This window comes from Parasteatoda tepidariorum, chromosome 3 (genome assembly GCF_043381705.1).
Source record: "Parasteatoda tepidariorum isolate YZ-2023 chromosome 3, CAS_Ptep_4.0, whole genome shotgun sequence".
Classification (NCBI taxonomy): domain Eukaryota; kingdom Metazoa; phylum Arthropoda; class Arachnida; order Araneae; family Theridiidae; genus Parasteatoda; species Parasteatoda tepidariorum.
In genome coordinates, this window is record NC_092206.1 from 68,356,152 (window position 1) to 68,377,163 (window position 21,012).

Here is a 21,012-nt window from a genome sequence, read left to right on the forward strand (position 1 = left end):
ATCAGTGGCACTTTTTATATCATGGTCTACCTAGGACTTTTAGAATCCTTTTCAAAGCTAATGTTGAAATAATAAAGTAAAATAAAGTAAAGTAAAGTAAAGTAAAGTAAATAAATAAATAAAAAAATTAAATTAAAGATAAAAGGAAGAAAGTAATTCTATTTCGAAAAGTGAAGAGGAAATTTTTTGTGAAGATAGAATTTTTTTTTCCTATAATTTTTATAAAGACACAAATCTAATAGGTGATTCAATGCTGCAAGATGACTTTTTCTCAATTTCCGTTATTCGCATATACAGAATTATTATTTAAGTAATTTACTTTGACGAAAAAGTTGTCTAATTCTTATAATTTAAAAATTAAAATTGATCTGAAAAATAAGTTTCAATACTTGAAAAAAAATCAAATTTACTTCGTAGCAAACTTTAGTTATTTACTGTAATATTTTCTATACTCTAACTGAATCGTTTGCTTAAATCATTATACAACTGGGTTAATATTTTTATAATTCAAAAAAACACCATCCACAAATTTTCGTATTTTTTCTCAGTCTACCCACGGAGAAAAAAAAAATCTGTGAAATTACGGTAATAACGTTTCGGGTGAGAAATAAAAAGGAAAGAAAAGGAAAAGTAAAAGGAAAAGAAAAAAATAAGTAAATATATATATATATATATATACAATATTCAAACCATTTTTGGTGTCTCCATAGCTTTTAGTGCTCCCATAGAGCCTGGAACATATTAAATGGTACAATTTTCTGGTAGTTCTAACCACATTTTTTTCTCTGTGCATGAATGTACACTTTCATTGATGTTTTTCAACGAATTTTTTTTCTTAAACGTATTTTAGAAAACTACTTTAAAAAGTAGACAAAATTCAATTTTGCATTTCATATGAAATAAAATTCAAATTATTAACATGAGTATAATATTACACCTGAATTATTTTACAACTAACGTCAAAGTATAGTTTAATAAATAAATCTAATTAATTTTATCTAAATGTAATCTAATATGTAAAATCTAGTCTAATATGTAATGATTTCCTTTAAAGTTCCACAATTGTAAAAAAATTATTCTACGTTGTCTGACGCAATGCTCTTAAATTTGTGTCACATATCTGCGATAAGTAGATGGTTTTTTCCATTCATCTTTGTGACAAAGACACAACCGCATGTGACAGCATAAAAGCTGGAGTTATATTAATTCATTTCACAAGACTACAGGATTGCACTATAAATGTTACATTTTAAGTGATTGTGAAATGTTACATTGAGTTGTACTAGAATTACCTAAAACTGTTTGCTTTTTCCAGATTCTTATTGAGCAAAATATTTTTATGGATGAAGTTTCCCCTTTCTTTTAATTTCTTTTAAAGTGTTCTTACAAGTTTTAAATGAACAACGTGTTGTTTTAAAACTATTTACAACTATTTCATTTTTTTCTAGATTTTAATGGTACAATATATTTTGAAGGATAAAGTCGCTTTTTTCTTTTGATTTCCTTTTGCACTAGAACACCCTCCCTAAATAAAATAATAAAGTTAATAAAGGGTTACATATTAGTTTAAATTGAATTACGAGAGTTCTAAGTATGTATCTTTATTATATGCATGCTCAATATCAACTCGATCTCAGCAATATTTTATTTGTGCAATCACGATTTTATCTATTTGAGATTTTGTTCCTGCAAAACCTGTATGAATTACTGTAGGAACAGTAATTTCAAAGACTTTGAAATAATTGTTCGTACAGTAATTAAGAGTCTCCGCATCTCTTTCATGATGCTGCTGATAATATCAATGCGGAAAATGACTTTTGTTCTGTGTTCTTTTTCTTCTTTCATTTCTTATCTTGGAACTCTTTTATACTCAAAGAAGTATTAGTTCTATTAAAAAAAAAAATACTAAGACAAATTTAAAAAAAAGTAGATTTACGGGAAAAAGATGAATTTACAACTACGCGAATGAAATTAAATTATCTTAACGCTTCAAAGTATTTTCCTGAATTCATAATACTTAAAAAAAAAAAAAAAAAAAAAAAAAAAAAANAAAAAAAAAAAAAAAAAAAAAAAAAAAAAAAAAAAAAAAAAAAAACTTCGAAAAATATTGAATCTTGCTTGACAGACATGGAAGACTTAAATAAAATAAACATTAGCAGATAAAACACAGATGTAACGCTTCATTTCTGTTAACTTTTTTATCATGGTTTCTACGTTCAATAGCTTATAAATTTTTTCTCAAGAAATTTTCTTAGAAGATGATTAAAAACTTTCAACTTAAGTTCAAAATCATCCCCTTTAAAGATATTTTCTTAAGCTTGACCGGTAATTATTATTATTATTATTATTTTAAAAAAACAACACATTTAAAAATCAACTAAATATCCATAATTTTTTTTTCCTTTTTAAAAAAATAAAAACAGAATGCAATAAAACGAGAAAAATCTCTTCGATTTTCTTTTTAAAAAAAATCTTTAAAAAATACTTTTAAAAATGATTACTCTCCTTGAAAAAAATATCTAAAGAAAAACTGGTAGGAATGTGTAAAAATATTTTACGTATTGAATATATATAATAACTTAGTAAAAAAAAATATTTTTGTGATTTGTATATGTAACATACAAAATTAAAACTGACGAAATAAAATACTTTAAGTTGCTTTGATAATGTTTTAACTGGGATAATGCTGTGTGAAAAACTTTGAAACCTATTTTTGCCTAAAATGAAAGAAATTTGATATTAGGATATTTATTTAAGAAAGAACATTCTAATATCTACTAAATGTGGTAAGAATATGTAACAATGTAACTTTAAAATATGAGAGAGCAGCACCGAGCAAATTATTTCTAGAGAATTAAAAGAGATAATAAAAATATTAGCTCTTCATAAAATTTCAGTACTGCCAGTGCTGCCATCTGTTACACGATGTCGGGTAATAAAACTCAACAGCGGAAATTTTATATTTTTAAAATGTTAATGATTTTTCAGGTTTTCCTGCAAATTTTTTGAAGGTTATTTCATTAAATTATAAAGCATGTTATTTTGCATTAATTCCGTATATAAACTATATTTTGATCTAATATGTGTTCTTTTTGTTTTGATAAAGTATATGTTCATTTACGTTTAGATAAAATATATGTTCCTTTAAAATGTAAAAGTAGGGAGGGGGGATCTTTAAAGGGAGGAATGCATAAAAATTCGCTAACAATGAATTTTAAAACACATTTAACTCGTCAACATTGTGATTTAAATAATTTTATTACAACTCCTCTCAATTATAAGCTATTATGGTTTTGAAAAACTAATCAGACTAAACTAATAATTTTAAATGATTCATCAAATCATTTAAAATGATAAAACTAATCATTTTAAATGATTGATGCCAGCTTGATTTAATTTGTGATCAAACTACAGAAAAATATTAAGTTAACTATATTTCGTTTCTTTTCTTTCTCTTGAATACATTTTGTTGCTATAATTTAGGAAGTTATTTTGTTTATTCCCTTTGATTTTATTTAATTGAGTTTGCAATCTAATTTTGAACCACTATAAATAAGCGTGGGACGTAAATATATATTCATTATTTATTAAAATAAAGACTTCACAAAATGTGTGTTATCAAAAAGTTCAACTTATTAGAAAGACAACTTTCATTGTGAAAACATAGATTACGGTGCATCACTGTAAATAGTTCATATGTAACTAATATATGGTGCATTTTTTCCCCTTCAATATCATGCGCTAAAATATTTTCTAAGCAAGAAATTAAGGTTTTGAATTTATGTAAAACCATTCTGTAACTTCTGCTTGATATTTAAGCTTCCAATTTATGCGCCTCTTAATATTATCCAGGGTACGAGTACGAGCTTTCATGTTCTTTTCTGTTGATGGATGCGTTTCATAAAACTCTTGAACCTAAAGGGAAATGTGTTAATTTTTAATGATAAGAAAAATAATTAATCTTAGTTTTCAAATAAATAAATGAAAATGCATATAATTTTCTCATTAAGAATGTACAGAATTCCTAATGAGAAAGTTTCTCATTAACCAACTTTCTCATTAAAAATCCAACTTTTCAATTCAGAATTTATATATTGTATTTTACATAGGGTAGAGTATTTTATATTATGTAATGTATACAATTGCAAGTGTAGTATATTTTATATTATGCAATGTATACAATTTATATAAACTAAACTAAACTCAGTGATGCGACAGCCCATAGAGGGCCAAGGCCTACTGTGCCCATCTCAGTTTTCTTGACCTTGGGCCCTGCGGTGCAGGAGCAGATGCTCCGGTCAGGTGATCAGCCGAACGCGGAACCCCCAGTGTTTAGTTCCCAAGCATGCTTGGTTATCGACCTACTGAAGGGATGAAAAGCTGAGTCAACCTTGCCCGGTCCGAGGATCGAACCCAGGACCTGTGGCACGATACAATTTATATAATGTAATATATTTCAAGATTAACACAATCTAAACTCACCGAAAAGTAAGAAATCATCATTTTGATAATAATGGTTTCCTATGGATGGTGTTTTCAATATAAATGTAAACAACATCCTCGAGCTCTTGACCTGCTTGACTTCCCGATAGTAAGCATACAACTGCGTACTACAGCTTATTCTGAAACGCGATATTTTAAAACAGATTGTTTTGTTTTTAATAAAAGAATTAAATTATATAATTTCTGAGCATAAATCTTTTGTATTTCATAAGATATTAAATAATTCTGGTGAGTTTGAAGGGAAATTATTTTACTTACTTTTAGATATATTGTTAAAGAAGATGACATTGTTGCTATATTTCGAAAGAACACCCTTTTTTTGGCTGTCCTGATTTGACCTCTTTTTACTTGCTTATTAGTGCTGGTTCTTTTTGCAAGCTGAGCATCATCATACGTTAGTGCTTTAATATTGTTCGAGCTACGAGACGTCGATTTTTCAAATTACCATTTAGATTCAAATTGGTAAATTTTTCGCTTTATAACGATAATTTTTTTTTCAAATTTTAAGTTTTCAATTATTTGCTACACAGCAAAAGCCACTTAGTTTTAAATTTAGAACTTATTATTGATTTTAAACATGAATAATAAATCAGGCAACAATAAGCAATATGTTTACAAGAAATACTGTTCAAGACAGTCTCAAAACACAATGAACACGTAGTAAGCCAAATGGCCTCAAAATGCACCAAAAACAGTAACCCGGAAGTATAGGCCGTAAACAGCAAGGCGCCCCTTAGTGTAAAGAGCACCATTCATAATCAATATTAACCAATACTCACAAAATAGATATGAAAAAAAAAATTTCTAAAATCATTGTTTTCAGAAATTGTTTTTTTTCTTCTTTCATAAAATATGAGTTTCATGACAACAAGGGGCAGAGAGGGCGAATCTTTTTTGATTAGGGTGCTAGTTAAACCGTGATTTAATATTATTTCTGGTTCTTTCGCAAATTTTTAGAAGCTTTTCAGTTTAATTTAAAACTAAAGCAGAACAGAATCCTTTGTGTTAAGTAATACAACGAGTTAGATATTTTAAATTTTTTATAGACCTCTTCTACAATATGTACTTCCATAGTGGTGGAGGGGGTATCATACTCAGCTTTATATCCTGGAAAATATCAAAAAGCATTGAAAAACGTATTTGTTTCTGAATCCGCCTATGATTGCAAATGCTGGCCGTAAAAAAGTTGTTTTTTTTTTAAATACTGTCAAAGAATGTTGTAATTCAACTGAAACTGTCGACTGAAATATTAGTTACGTGCCACCTGGTGACATGTATGTTTGACCTCTTTGCAATCGAGTCTTTTTCTCCTTTTTTTCATAAAATATAGTTTTTCGAAGCTCTATCGCCAAGTAAAATAAAAATGCCTCAGTTTATGCACCTTACGCTTGGTACAAAGCTATAATTTTGAAGTATATATGCCATCTTGTTTGAAGAATAATCAGGGTTTTGGAATGAACAAATAACTAAAATATTTAAAAGTTAATAAACTTTTTAAAAAATCGCCGATTCAGAGACATTTCCCCTCCTTGACTTACAGAATGATAAACAATGTCTTATCCTCATTTTTGTGGAATTTTTTAGAAACCCAGAAAATAGATCATCTTTTAAATAATGAAAAATTAGTCCATAAACGCTTTTCCTTATCACAAAATAGCAGTCTATCTCCGTATTGTCATTTTGCACCATTTTCAAAGCAAACATAGAGAGTGCTGGCCATAAATAGACTAAACTTAACCTAACAGTCATGAATAACTGTTGAAAACTCGTAGCAGTTATGAAAATAACATATTGTTCACAAAAAAGAATAGCCTTCGAAAAACAGCCTTAATGCCAGTTCTGACGTCACGGTTCTGACCCCATTTCGTATTGCGACATGTAGTATTTTTATCATCGTTATTTTTATTTACACTCACAACAGCATAAGTTTATTTCTTTGCACTCAGTTCAGAGGATGTATATCTGGGCCAAGTATCTTTATTTTCCCTAATTCAGTACTTTAATGTCTATCAAATTCTATTTATTTTAAGCAATACAAATTGCCAGCTAAATGCATGAATTATTGCTATCATAATTTAATTTAGATAAAATCGTAGTATTACAAATATTGAAAAATTCTTTTTAAAGTTTTATAACTCTTCGTGCGTTTATATATTCAAAATTAATAAATTATATTGATAAAATGCTAATAAAACTAGTATTAATTTTGATAAAAATGAAGTTTTCTTTTAATTTTCATTAAAATATATTGATAATTAATAATTATTATGAGACAATATTGATAATTTAAATGTACAAGTAATTCCATAGTTGTAAGTTTCTTACAAATATTTGTATTTTTTCACTGACTTTATCATGCATATTCTACTAATTTTGAATAGCTAAGCATCCCGTTTCATTCGTATATATTCAATTAAACTTTAATTACACTCTTTGAAATTAAAATTGCTATAAAATAAAGGCTAAAACATTTTAATTTCTGATAATAAAAATAAAATGCAGCTTAAATGCATCAAGTTCTGTTTTAAGGTATAAATGTCTGCATGGAAGTAAATTGTTAACAAAATTTCTGAGGTTTTAAATTCTCTTTATTTAAAACTATTCTAAGAAAGGTCATTCAATCTAGTTTAAAATTGTTTCAGTTGAAATAATAATAATATAAATAAGTTTTTCCAAAAGAAAAAGTAAATATAATAAACGCTAATTATATACATAAGCATTAAATAGAATTTCATCTTTATCTATTTGAATAGTTTAAACAAAACTCAGACTCTTATAAAAATGCAATTTAGAGGAAGAAAATTCATTGCATGGAGTCATGAAAACTCAAACAAGCGGAATAATAGAATATAACTAAGTAAGCATCATAACAGTTTCTCTCATAAGCAGAATTGTTATTTAGTGCTTCACTCATGGCACTGATTACGCCTCATAAAACAAAGAAAACTTTGGCCCACGCCAAAATAAGCTTCATTAATTTTCCTTTATTACTCTCATTAGTTCTTCGTCTCTCTGCAAATGGTTGATTCTTCTCTAGGGACACTACAAAGAGGAATGAACTTTATCAATCTGCCCAGTTTACTCTTCTTTGTTATAAAACAGAGGAAAAAACTCAGTTTTAAATGTCAATTTATTGTGTAGGTGGAAAAAAACAACAGAATGAAACAAACGATAATGAATATCACGTTACGCGATAAAAAATTACATAAGATTTTTATTTTTATTTGGCGCTTATAATTCTATTATCATAGCTGTAAAAGCCAACGTAACTAAAACGAGTAAAACAAAAATGAATAATTAATCTAAGTTTCTTTATATATATATTTTTTTTTCGAGCCGTGGTGAGCATTTGCCTGCCAATGAAATTAACCGGGTTCGAATCCCAGCAACGGCTGGTCGATACGAGTTCCACAGCCGGCTTGCACCGATCACAGTACTGACGTAAAATATCCAGTAGTAGACGTATCATGGATTAGAGTCCCTTTGCCGTCAGACTAACCGTGGGTGTTTTTCGTAGTTTTCCACTCCATGAAACGCAAATGCGGATTAGTTCCATCAAAAAGTTCTCAACGAACAAAGGCAAATTTCTCCCAATACTTGATCCTGGAGTTGTCTAGTCCATTGGATTTTGTTCAAAATTACAAGGCTACGGAGTTGAACGTTAGTTGCTGTAAACCCTAAATTGGGTCTGCAGTTCAACGACATCAGTAATAAAGGAAAATTAATTTTTTTTTTGAAAATAGTAGGTAAATTTAAAAATCAGTGGTTGCATAGGTAATGGCAATCAACCTTTTGTAGATGGCTGATGTAACAGTTGTACTTAAATCTTGACTTTTATAAAAAAAATAAATATTTGATAGGTTAAGAAACATGTTATGATGAGAAACATATTATGTTGAAGACATAACAAATATTTAATCACAAGGAATTAATATTTGTCTTTCATACATCGAATATTTTTATAACAAAAAAAAAGGTTATAATTGCTGTACTAGCAGTTTCCGGAGGTTTAAAGTCAAGATAATTAATGCAAGAAAAAAAAATTAGTAAATTTAATAAATAAATGAATCATTTAAAGTTTCTTTCTTTCTTTCTTTTTTTTAAAATTTTTTTTTTTTTTAAAATAAGGCAATTTAAATGGTAGTTAACGTCAGCTGATAGTATTTAAGGGATATAAGATTTCCATTTTTTATCTGTCTACTCGCCACCCTATTAAGATGAAATCGGTCGAATAATTCCCGACTAATCAAATTTCAAATTTACAACTTTTTAAATAAAAATAACTCAGAAACTGCTAGATAGATTTTGTTCAAAGTTTGTATTGTGTCATTTAAAATTATCTATTTTAAAATGATGTAAATATGTGTTTACCATACAATTCAAGATGTTTTCGATAATTATTAGAGAAGTTAATGAAAAAGAAATAATAATTATATTTTACATGGAATTAATTTTACATAAACTAATTTCATGCAAAAATTTTTCGATTTCCATAAAAAAGTTTCGAGTCGTAGTGAAATACATAACAAGTGAAATTAACTTTAAAGGGTCCAAACTTTCATCTGCTCTCCGGCCTGAAATATTAGGGACACACTGCGGCTAGTCCCCACATCAGTTTCTTTGAATAAACATCCTAAAAAAGGTATGTTTATTAAAAAAAAGCGTGTTTAGGTGCATGATTTCGTAAAGCTTCGAAACTTAAAATATCGTTTAAACAAATCAAATTGCTTATTTAAATTTAGTCTCGAGCCAATAGGATTATTTAAGTCTCGAGCCAATAGGATTATTTATTCCAAGAGCATGAAAATCCTTTCATTAGAATAAAAATTATTGAAAGTGCTCCCTTTTCTTTGCCCAAAGTACATCCATTAACAAACAGTAGATTAGGGCGTACTTTTCTATTTGAACTTGTTAACTGAAATTATATCTTAAATAAACATCGTGTCCCTTTATATACAAGGCACTAAACATACTAAAATATAAAAAAATAAATTTGGTAAGAAATGTTTTAGGGACATGTGCTGAGTTTTCTATAGTTCCATTAAACAAAAATTCAAGTCTTGTTGTTGGCTTTAACTACCTTATTTACTTGGCGTCACTCTATTTTAAAATATACTCCGTCACTAGAACGACTATATTAAGACACTGGATACTTTATCTGAATCATACATGAATCAACTTGGCTGATACCAAAGGCAGTGTGCAGTATGGCTTTTTTTGGTTCCTTGTGCACAAACTAATTAATCACCCCATAAAGAGCAACTTAAGATACAGTTTCTTACAGTTCATTTTGTCTTTAACATGGATGGTTAAGTGAACTTTAACGCATGTAAACATAGAGTGTAACCTTAGATAAAAATTTTAAAACGTACATTAATCTTAAAAGTAAATGCTCTTGAATTGGGAGATGATGAAAATTGAAAAAGTCACTAAAGTAACTCTAATTGACGGTATCAGATAAAGAAGATCCGATTGATGTTATTAGCGATGCTGTTGATGCGTCATGTTTTATTTTTCAGTCACAAAAATAAACATTTTTCTGATTAAAGAGATAGTGTCTTGTTTGCGGATTATGAAATTAGTTGTAACTTTGTTAAAAAAAATGATCTTCCTAATACTTTAGCCAATAGAGCGACTGGTAGCTTATATGCCTTTAAGACTGCTCTGTAATCACATGAAATGATGCTTTTTTGCTAATGATATGTTATTTTCAAAACTTATGTGAATTTGCAATAGTTACTCATGACTGTTGAAGTTTTCTTTAGCAAGAGCTGTCAGTGCTTATTATAAAAATGGCACAAAACTTCAATATGGAGAAACACTACAGTTTGGGAAAAATTTTAAACGTTTATTGTCAAATTTTTGATATTTAAAAACTTACTCCAATGCCGCATTATCTAGGATCCAAAAAAAAAATTGCAAACATTTGAATCGGACATTGATTTTGATAATTTTTCAATAAAAGTTTTATAACTTTTAAGAATATTTTAGTTATTTGTCAGTTTTAAGGCCCAGATAATTCTTTACAGAAAAGAGCGTATATAGTTTAAAATTATAGCTTTTCTTCAAGACTACAGCACTTAAATCGAGGCTTTTTTTAAAAAATTTCCTTGGTAAAAGAGCCTTGAAAAACCATGTTAATGTTATTTTTACTTTAGTACTTTTTCAGTATTTATTCAATATTTGTTTCCTTTTCCAGAAAAAAATTATAACACCAAATTTCTATTTCCATCTATTTATTTCAATTTGAAATATTATTTCTCAAATAATACTTCAAATTTCTCCATTTAACAAAACTAAAGCCAAGAGAAATAATATATAAATAATTTTCTTTTATTACCAGTAGTAAATCTTTCTCGGTTTGGTATTTACTGAATACAAATTCTGCTAAGTTTTCAGATTGTTCCTCTCCATATTTTCTAAATATATAATAAGATAAGAGAACATCATCGTAAGAAAAATTTCAAAACGAAATCAGAATACGAATAAACAGATCAGAAAAAAAATAGAAATGCATTTACATTACCTTACTAAATCATTCCACTTATTGATAATATACGAAGACACTAAAGAGAAACCTTTACTATTTCCAGCAATTGACTTAATCATGGGGACTTGCCAAGAAAGTCTGAAATATCTTCTGTCCATGCAGTCTGTTAAAAGCCTGTTTCGTGGAAAACATATATGTTTCATGATAAGAAAAATATTTATCTCGTAAGACTTTCATAACATTATAACTATTTATTTATATTACATATTCAAGGTATTAGATAAAGGGGATAAAGTTAAAGCACATAGCTAGTTTTAAAAAGTTAAATGAATGTATAAAAATAAAAAAAAAATAAATAAATTATCAAGTATTTGAGTTAAAAATCTCCTTGGAAGGGAAATTATTTTTTTATAAATTAGCATACTGAATGGTACTGGCATTTCTGGTAAAAAAACAAACATAATTTTGGTTACTAAAACTAAAATATACGGTATGTAAACCATTCATTTGATAATTTTTCCGTAAATATAGTAACGGTTTACCAGGAATTTGGATTTTTAATTATTACCACATATTCAGTAAAAAAATACTACACTGAGAAATAAATAAAAAATAAATTATAACCTGAAAAATATAACCGAATAAATTAATTTTATGTTGGCATCATCATAAAATTACCAAATTTCATCACATTTACGAAATTTTATCGTATATTATAAAACCATATTTTATTTTTAATTTTTACAAGATCAATACTAAAGCACTTAGATAAAATTATAGAGCTTTTTGGTGCTCCCATAAAGCCAGAAACACAGCGCTTTCTTTTAGACACTGCATTTTTAAGTGCTTTGTAAATAAATTACTTATAATTACTTTGTATTTGCATCTTAATTTGAGAAGCATAGAGCATTTTCGGACCTCTTTCTGAAACACATATTTGAAGTTTAGTCTTCAATACACGTCAGCCGGAATAATAGAATATAAATAAAACATTAATAATCATAATAACTGAATATAAGCTCATTAAAATTATAATATAAAAACGAATAACATACAAAAAAAAACACTTAACTTTGTCATGTCATTTGAGAAATTATATTCTTCATGCATTGATTTAAAATAAATAAAACGTTGAGGTCAAAATGATTTTCTATTTGCTTACTTCAGAAGGAAATAATACCCTAATGGTCAAAATGACTTTCTGTCTGTTTACTTCAGAATGAAATAATGCATACGACCAGTTTTAAATTTGGCTATTTTCTTTCAGTTTGGTATTCAAATAAATATGATTTCAGTAGGTTAAACTTTTAACTCAATTAACAGCTAATTGTAAAATGATAAAATAAATTACTTCGCAATCAAAATTCCTTTTTTCAAGAGAATTTTCAAAATATCGCTCTTATTACTTATAGAATTTATATCATCTTCAGATACATAATTTATGTAATCTTTAAATACTTGACAAATTTTATCATTTTGTTTTAGATCTTAATTTACTCAAAATAAGATATGAAAGAACAACGTCCTAGTAATGGACACAAATATTTTTTTTCTCTATTCCAGCTCAATTCATAGAAATATATATATATATATATATATATATAAAAGCTNNTTACTTCATTTTAACCTTTTAAGTACTGAAGAATTTCCAACATGTGATAATGCATCTCGATATTGTTCTTTCAGCAATGGATTTGATTCATTTAAATATTTATTCCACATGTGATTGAAGGAAACTTCATCATTAAGCTTGCTCAAACCACATTTATACACCAATTCCGCAAATTCCGGATTAGGCCTGCAAAAGGTAAAATTCTGATTCTAGAAATTTTTTAAATAGCCGTAGTTTCAAAGTAATATTTCAAAAGAATAAAAAGTTACTTAAACTGTTTTTATGGAAGGGGCATAAAGAAATAAACTTTCATACATTTCACCAATCATCCATTTCTTGTAAGCATCAGCTGCTGTTTCCATGCAAACTCGGCCGTTGTTACCACATATTGCTTTAATCAATTCTCTTCTTAGGTTTCTTATAAAGAAAAAGAAACGCACATTTAATATAAATGCCTTATAATACTGAATTGCAAATTTTTAATAAAATTATTGGGAGCACAAATTAGTTCGGTCCGTTTCTTTGTGGTCAAAAATGCATTTATTTCCGAACAAAAGGAATGAACAGACTAATCAAAATATTGTCTATCGCTGGCTACTACGTTTTCCCACCTCTCAGGCAATTTTCGAATTCCATCTCGAAAAAATGTCTCGTCTTTTGAGGTGATCCAAGATAGGAGCCGATTTCCTCGAAAGAAGTGAACTGGTGACCTGCAAAATCATGCTGCATCCGTCGGAACAACCAGTAATCAGAAGGAGCAATGGCTAGTGAATACTGCGGGTGCGGTAAAATATCCCACTTGAACGTTTCCAAATAATTTTTTAAGATTTTTGAGTCAGCAGGCAAACCGTTATTATGGAGAAGAATAACTTCGTCAAGTTTTTGCTCGTATTCCGCCCTTTTTTCTCGCAATGCACGGCTCAAATGAATCAACGAATACCGATTGCCCGTAATGGAATCTCCAGGTTGTAGCAGCTCATAGTATACAAAACTATTCACCATTTATCATTCACCATTTACCATTCTTCATTCACCATTCACCCTTCTTGAAACGTCGAAACCATTCCCTACATGATTTATCTGTTGGAGCATTGTCAGCATAAACTTCTACAAGCATTCGATGCGCTTCAGCTGCACTTTTTTTCCAATTAAAGCAGAAACATAAAACCTCTCGCAAATGGTGCTTCATTACCACAAAATTTGACATATTCAACAAAGTGAAAAACAGGGTTTTTGTGTGAAACTCAAAACGATATAAACTGAATATTATTGACAGATGTTTAACCTCTCTGAAATCCCCGAAACCAGCTGTCACTATATAACATTCATAACAGCAGAACCATTTTTTAAAAACGGACCGAACTAATTTGTACACCCAATAGTATTCAACGAGAGCGAGAAATTTAAATCATGATTAGTAGTTGAATATTTGAAATATTAATGAGAATATTAAATGATAATTTACATAAAATTACCAATATATTTAAATGACCCGTGAGGGCTCAGGAGATAGATTTATCGCTTTCCAATAAGATGAACCGAGTTCGAATCCCAGGGATAGCTGGTAGATACGAATGCCTTACGTCAACACTGTGGTCGGCTTGCACCGTCCACAGTGTTGACGAAAAATATCCTCAGTGGGAGACGTATCATGGGTTAGAGTCCCCTTGCAGTCAGGTTAACCACGGGAGTTTTTCGTAGTTTCCTTCTTTCCATGAAACGCAAATGTGGTTAGTTTCATCAAAAAGTCCTCTACGAACGCAATTTTCTTCCAATATTTGATCCAGGAGTTCCCTTGTCTTCTGTATTGGGTTTGAAATTACAAGGTTGGGAATTGAGCATTAGCAGTCATAACCCCAAAATAGGATATCGGCTGCTCAACGGTTTTAAAATTAATGCGATTAACGTGATATTTAGTATGAATAAACGTAAGAGGGATATTTTTTGCATTAACAATCAGTATACAGAAAAAAAACATCATTCATCCTACAAATAATAGGGGTCATATTTCAGCTATTTTAAAATACTAATGTAAGAAAAAACTTATTTCTTGGTAGTTGGAATACACATATTTTTTTTACAGTATAAAATGTATAAATGAGGACTTTTGGGTCAAGTTAATGATGAGGCATATTTTCAAATAGTTCTGGAAAGCATTATTGATGAAAAATACCACAATACCAATGTCGGCAATCAGTTATTTTTGTGTATTGTCCTGCCACCTAATTAAAATACCGAAACAGTTTTAAAGCACTTATTTGAAAACAACACTAGAAAAAGTTTAGTGCAAAAATGACTCTTTAAGTAAAGAAAAATGCATATCGCTACATTGCCTGAATTCTTTCAATTATCAAAACTGGTAAAATTATATCTATGCATTCTAATTGTCCTTTTGTATTACGGGAAATTTTCTAATTGGATTGAATTTTACATTTAAGGTTGTCAAGAATTTATTTAAGAAAACAAACAAAAAACAAACTAAAATGGGCATTTTTAGACTTTTCCGTGATTTTAATCAAGGCAGCATACTAATTTGTTCTGCTTATTAGATTTGTACACACATGCATTGACAGTTTTATCAATTTTTACTTAAAATGTAATATGTTGATAAGAAGAAATTACTTATCAACATATTCCTAAATATTTAACGCTTCTTCTTTCTTTGAGATCGAATTCATTTGTATATGGAAGTTTAATTTCAGATAATAATTTAAGTTTCATGTATTGTACACATTTTTACTCACTTTCTCTGTCTGATCAATACTTCATATGGGGAGTTGCATTCTAAATGTGCTGTATAATGTTGAACAAAAAAGTTTGACAGATTTCACAAGCTGCGATCCATTAGAAAAAATTAAAACGAGGTTTTTGTTAAATTCTGGAATATTCCTAAGTTTATTATTTTTTAAAAGTTATGTCAAGTTTCATTATTTAAAAAAGTTTCACTAAAAAATCATTTTTTGAAGAAATTTCTATTCCTTTAAATGCTGTTTTATCAATTTATCTTATGATTTTTATGTATTACTTCATTTTAATGACAGCCATTATCTGTAGTTTCATAAATTTCTTTTTTTTAGAATTTTCCCGGTAAGGAATCTGAACTCCTAAATAAAATTCATGTGATTATTTGCTTAAATCAAGAAAAATCAATTGGCAATACTACTGCTTTTCTGAAATAATAATGTTGCTTGAATTGTTGCCTCATAATGTTGCTTGAAAATATTGCAATTTTACAAAATCTTTTCATGCAATTGAAATGTTGAAAAAGAAATAGATATTTTTTGATTGGTATTTAAGACAATTGGGTATAATATGAAAAAAACACAACTACTTCGATTTAGTAGGAACAACATATGACGCAATGCTAAACGAATGGAATTTAGTTGTTGTTTATTTAGTTATTGTTATTAGTAGTTGTTATTTGTTTTAGTTGTTATTTGTTTTAGTTGTTGTTGTTTATTTAGTTGCATTTAGTTTCAATAATTTTTCTTTATAATGCAATAAAATCTGGCGAGCAGCTATTTAAACGATCGAACACTTCGTTTGTTTATTTGTGGCTTGAAGTTAGGCTCGCAGAAAATGCCGTTCATGGGTTAAATTTAGTAGGAACAACACAACCTGTGACGTAGGCTATATTATACCCAATTAAAATTAAAAAAAAGCAACAACAACCTACTTTTCAAGAAAGTTGCCTTCGTTGTTCCATCGGTATTTGCTGTATAGTTGCTTGGCTAGTTTTCTAGTATAGATCTACAAAAAATGCCCTTTTAAAACAAGTTTTCTTTTTATTTTGCCGGAAAAGAAATAATTAAATTCAATGTATTCAATTATATATTAAACTTAGTTAAATATAATTAATCGAATACAGCAAAATAATTAGGAAAAAAAGCACGGAAAAACTTTTATAGGTAAAATTGCTATAGAATAACATCTAATTTTCCATTGAAATATAGTATTATTAAGGCAAGAAAAAGTACATTTGTATTATTACTTTTTTAATGAAAACTTTGTTTTTATTTTAAATTTCATTTATTTATGATTACCTGAAGTTCCAGATACTTGCTAAATGGATAACTAATGAAAGTGTTAAAACTATTTTTTAAGCATATGAAACTATGTTAGTTAATGTAACACGCGAAAACACTTTGAAATAAACAAAATAAATGAATAAAAATTACGTTAAAAATAGATGATATAGTGTGACAATAACATTAATTTTAGTATAACTTATATTTTTGTAATTGTTTATTATTTAACTGATCTTAGAGACTATATAAGTTAATAAGTTTTTTTCCTATGCATCCTCTCAATTTATGTGAAAACTGCAACAATTTAGTTAATTAACATTTAAATTTCGTAAGGGCTTAAAAGATTTTTCAGTGAGTCAGAACTGTATTTGCCATTTCAAATAAAATTCGCATGTTTTTTGTTGAATTGTATCACTTGAAATTTGATAATCATGCATCCGTCATGACAAACTCATACAATAAGGCAAAATATGTTATATAAAAAGAAAAATGACGCGGATAAACATAAACATATGATTGATGGTATACAATTGATGTCATAAAATTTTTTAGTAATCAGTTATTGTACCTGAATTTTTGTTTGAATCAAAATAGTATTTTTTTACAGAAACAGTAAACTCTTGAAGAATAATAAACGTAAGTAAATTACTTACTTTTAAAGCTGTCGTACCATTTTTGTCATCAGATAAATATCCTTTAATTGTACTCATAAATTCGTGGTATACTGACCATACACTGTGATAATCTTCTTTTTTCAAGTATCGAGATAAATTTAAAGGAATACTATAGTTTATTTTTCCATGGGAAGCTAGGGTGAAAGCATCAAACAACAAATTCAATCTATCAGTTTTGTTAAAGACCTATAAATAATAATGACGAAATTCAGCATTCAGTTTCTTAAATAATGTTTCGTTAAAATAAGGAAGGAGGATTTTTGTAAGAATAATGTTAGTCAAAATATAGTTTATTCACTATATTGTCATATTAAAATAAAGAAGGAAGATTATTATGAATTTATGAAGAAGTAGCATTGCAATGATGAAGTTATATTTTATGAAACAAGGATTTTCTAATTATACATCGATAGGATCATAAATTGTCTTCTTTTCATTGAATGTAACGTAATTAAAATAACATTATATTATATCTTATTTTTGAAGAAAAAAGTTCAGCTGACAAACTCTAAGCATTCTGGGGAGCTAGGACAATAAGATGAAAGTATGGACAAGAGTACCGGAATGTGTTAAAATTTACCGGATTTATTTTTTTATGGGGACACCAAACATCACGATATTTTTACCGAAGCTCTCCGTTAATCACTTTTGGTAAAACTAACAATAAAATAAGTGTTTATTACCCCCCTGTGTGGTTGAGATTCATGCTAAATAAAAAAAACAATTTATTTTCCAAAAATAAATCTACTAAAATAAATGAATTTGTTCAATATTTTTCTTTCAGCACTTGCAAGCACAAATTTTTAATGAAAATTTCGAATTCGAGTCCACTTTTCTATGAATATTTCCTTCGAAATTTTGGCAAAAAATATAAATCCTTACGTGGCCAAGCATTTCTATGACATTTTTCTAAATTTTGAAAACTTTTATCACTATGAATATTTCTTTTTAAAGTTAAAGGCTTAATATTACAGATTTATATTTTAGGCAGACTTCACAACGTAGGACAAGTTACTCACCGTTAAATTTCTTGCCAAAATGCGGATAAACTGCTTCCAATCCCTTTCCGAATACTTAACTAAATAATATCCTGAATATTGGCTGTTAAATTTTATCCATTTTGTTTGGTTGCAAGGAAAAGCTAAAACACATATATTTGAAAAAATTAATTATATTTTTTCCATTTTAAGTATCATTTTATTATATATTTATATAAACATGCATATCCAAACATGGTTCGGATTAGGAATTGCTAGTTATATACTAACCTTTTTGTTTTGAGTCGAATAATATATATTCTACAGCGTTTGACTCAGATGTTGTATATGATAATGGCACGTCCCATATAAATCTAAAATAAGAGTAGGCATGTTAATTTACTTTCCCCGTTTTTCATTGCAAAAAAATCTGTAGGTATTATTCTCTCCAATAATGTTACATTTTACTGATCTCGATTAGATTTTTTTTACTTCCAATTACCGTTGGTGCGATTGATTTTGGGTGGACTCTTTGCTGAGCGGATCCAATAGAAAGCGATTCTGAAATAAGTTACACTGGCAACTATTTCGTTTTCTGCAACTGACATTAATGTAAGGAAAATTGCTTGCAGTAAGCCATGAGTGCATTAGTCTGGATACATTTATTCCCTGAAAAATAATAATGACAATTATTATTATTATTATGGTAGTAAAAATATGTAAAGCATGTTAATATTTTTAAAGTCTAAAATTTATGTTTATGACCAGTTGTTTTGTTGTTGTTTCTATTGCTTACTTGCCATGACAGCAACGCCTTTAAAACCAAGTGAATTTATGCACTTTTTGTTTTCTAGCGGCTCCATCTATGGCCAAGAATATGATTTCATTCCTACACACAAGTAACAGCCCCTTGTACAGGGAGGACGCTCTCATATATTCATTCATTTATCCACAGATTGTAATTTTGATTTGAGCCAGAGAATGATCAATACCCAATTCAGTACCCTTAGAGGTATTGATTTCTTATGGGGACTTGGAGGATTTTGTGACCCCGACAGATTTATCATGGATCAGTCACCACTTATGCCATAGGTCAATTTTAAGTTACTTTTTAAAATGCAATATGCAATTGCAAATGCAATAGAGCATCAATCATTTGAAACTCTTTCGATTTTATGTCTCTATTAATCGAAATAGTTTACAAAGTGTTTATTTTTTTATACGTGCGAACAATTTTTTCCTATTTCTAAATTTCTATATCTTTATTTAGCTATACACGAAGCCTTTAAAATATATTTAAAAAAGCATAATTTGCTCTATATGAATGTATAGAATAAATAGTTTTATGTGAGTTACAAATAAACGTTTCGCTCATTTACTGTAAAAAATTCCGGATCAAATTCCGGTAAAAGGTACCGGCACTCAAGGTGTCAGTTCTTATAAAGGTAAAAATATACGGAACAAAAAAATCTAATATACCGTAATTTTTATAGCAATAATTACTGTAAAATCACTGAATTTCTGTAATTAAATAAATATTACTGTAAAACCACTGAATTTCTGTAATTAAATAAATATTACTGTGAAATCACTGAATTTCTGTAATTAAATAAGTATTACTGTAAAATCACTGAATTTCTGCAATTAAATAAATATTACTGTAAATTCACTGAATTTCTGTAATTAAAAAATATTATTGTAAGATTACTAAATTTTTGCTTTGCTATTAAATAAATATTACTGTAAAAATTACTGTATAAAATTTTACGGTAAAATGGTTATTTTAAAGTTTACTTTAAATGGCTAACAATTCTTCTGAAAATAACTTTTGAAACCACTTTAGAGTCTACAGATGTTTGTGCATTGTTAACTAAGCTAAATTTGAAGAAATATAAATGTCCTGCTTTTTTTCAAAAATCTCTTTTAGTTAAGTAATCCTAAGAAAAATGTATTATTTAGATTAAAAGATGTCTGGGAATTTAAGAAATGAACGTTATTACAAAGTAAAATTTAAGGAAAATTTATTTTAAATATTAAACGGGGAAAAGATTTTAAAATCTCTATACTTTTGGATTCTTTTTTCCATATTTTCTTTAATATATTTTTTAAATTCTTAAAGAAATGCAAAATTCACTGATTATACCATTTATAATAGAAAGAAAATCATAATTTTTGTTACTATTTATAATACATCTCATAGATAGTTTACATAGAAAGAATTTTTTTTAGTAACTGTCTTTGAAGTGTCATTTATTTAAGGTATATAAGCACGAAATAACTGAAGGAAAAAGCTATGTTTTCGAGAGATAAATTAAATGACGTAATCATTATCATCACGTATGCATTGAGAGATGAATTAAATGACGTAAGACATGTAAACGTACTTACGATCTCACCTGCTCAATGGTGAACTCATTTATTTCAAGCCATAAGTATTCTGTTTCCGCATTTCCATAAGCATGCTTCGTTAGATATTTCTAAGATAACAATTTTTCAGATCATTACATATGCATTATGTAAAATATGTTAATGCAATTTTAAAGTCATTCTTATTTTCGACATATGCTCGGTTTCTCAGTGATAATAGATTTTTTATATATATAAAAAGAAAATTTTGTAAAAAAATTTTGATACAGTTACTTACAAATTACAAGAGAGAAAAAAAAATTGAAAATGAACAATTCTGTTTTGAATTGTGTTTACTACAAATTTCCAAATTTTCCTTTGG

At 28.1% G+C, this 21,012-nt stretch overlaps 1 protein-coding gene across 1 annotated transcript in view; it reads right to left on the bottom strand.

The window, feature by feature from the left end:
* Positions 1-3,570: 3,570 nt before the first annotated feature.
* LOC107444067 (glutamyl aminopeptidase) overlaps positions 3,571-21,012 on the bottom strand; it is a 30,030-nt gene continuing 12,588 nt past the window's right edge. The window contains exons 9-19 of the mRNA XM_043045353.2: positions 20,681-20,761; positions 18,787-18,953; positions 18,576-18,658; positions 18,327-18,448; positions 17,287-17,493; positions 16,282-16,355; positions 12,921-13,022; positions 12,621-12,791; positions 11,030-11,167; positions 10,844-10,922; positions 3,571-3,915 (exon numbers count right to left, since the gene is read on the bottom strand). Of these exons, the coding sequence (XP_042901287.1) occupies positions 3,766-3,915; positions 10,844-10,922; positions 11,030-11,167; positions 12,621-12,791; positions 12,921-13,022; positions 16,282-16,355; positions 17,287-17,493; positions 18,327-18,448; positions 18,576-18,658; positions 18,787-18,953; positions 20,681-20,761 (1,374 nt within the window). The 3' untranslated portion in view covers positions 3,571-3,765. The remainder of the gene's footprint in view (positions 3,916-10,843; positions 10,923-11,029; positions 11,168-12,620; positions 12,792-12,920; positions 13,023-16,281; positions 16,356-17,286; positions 17,494-18,326; positions 18,449-18,575; positions 18,659-18,786; positions 18,954-20,680; positions 20,762-21,012) is intronic.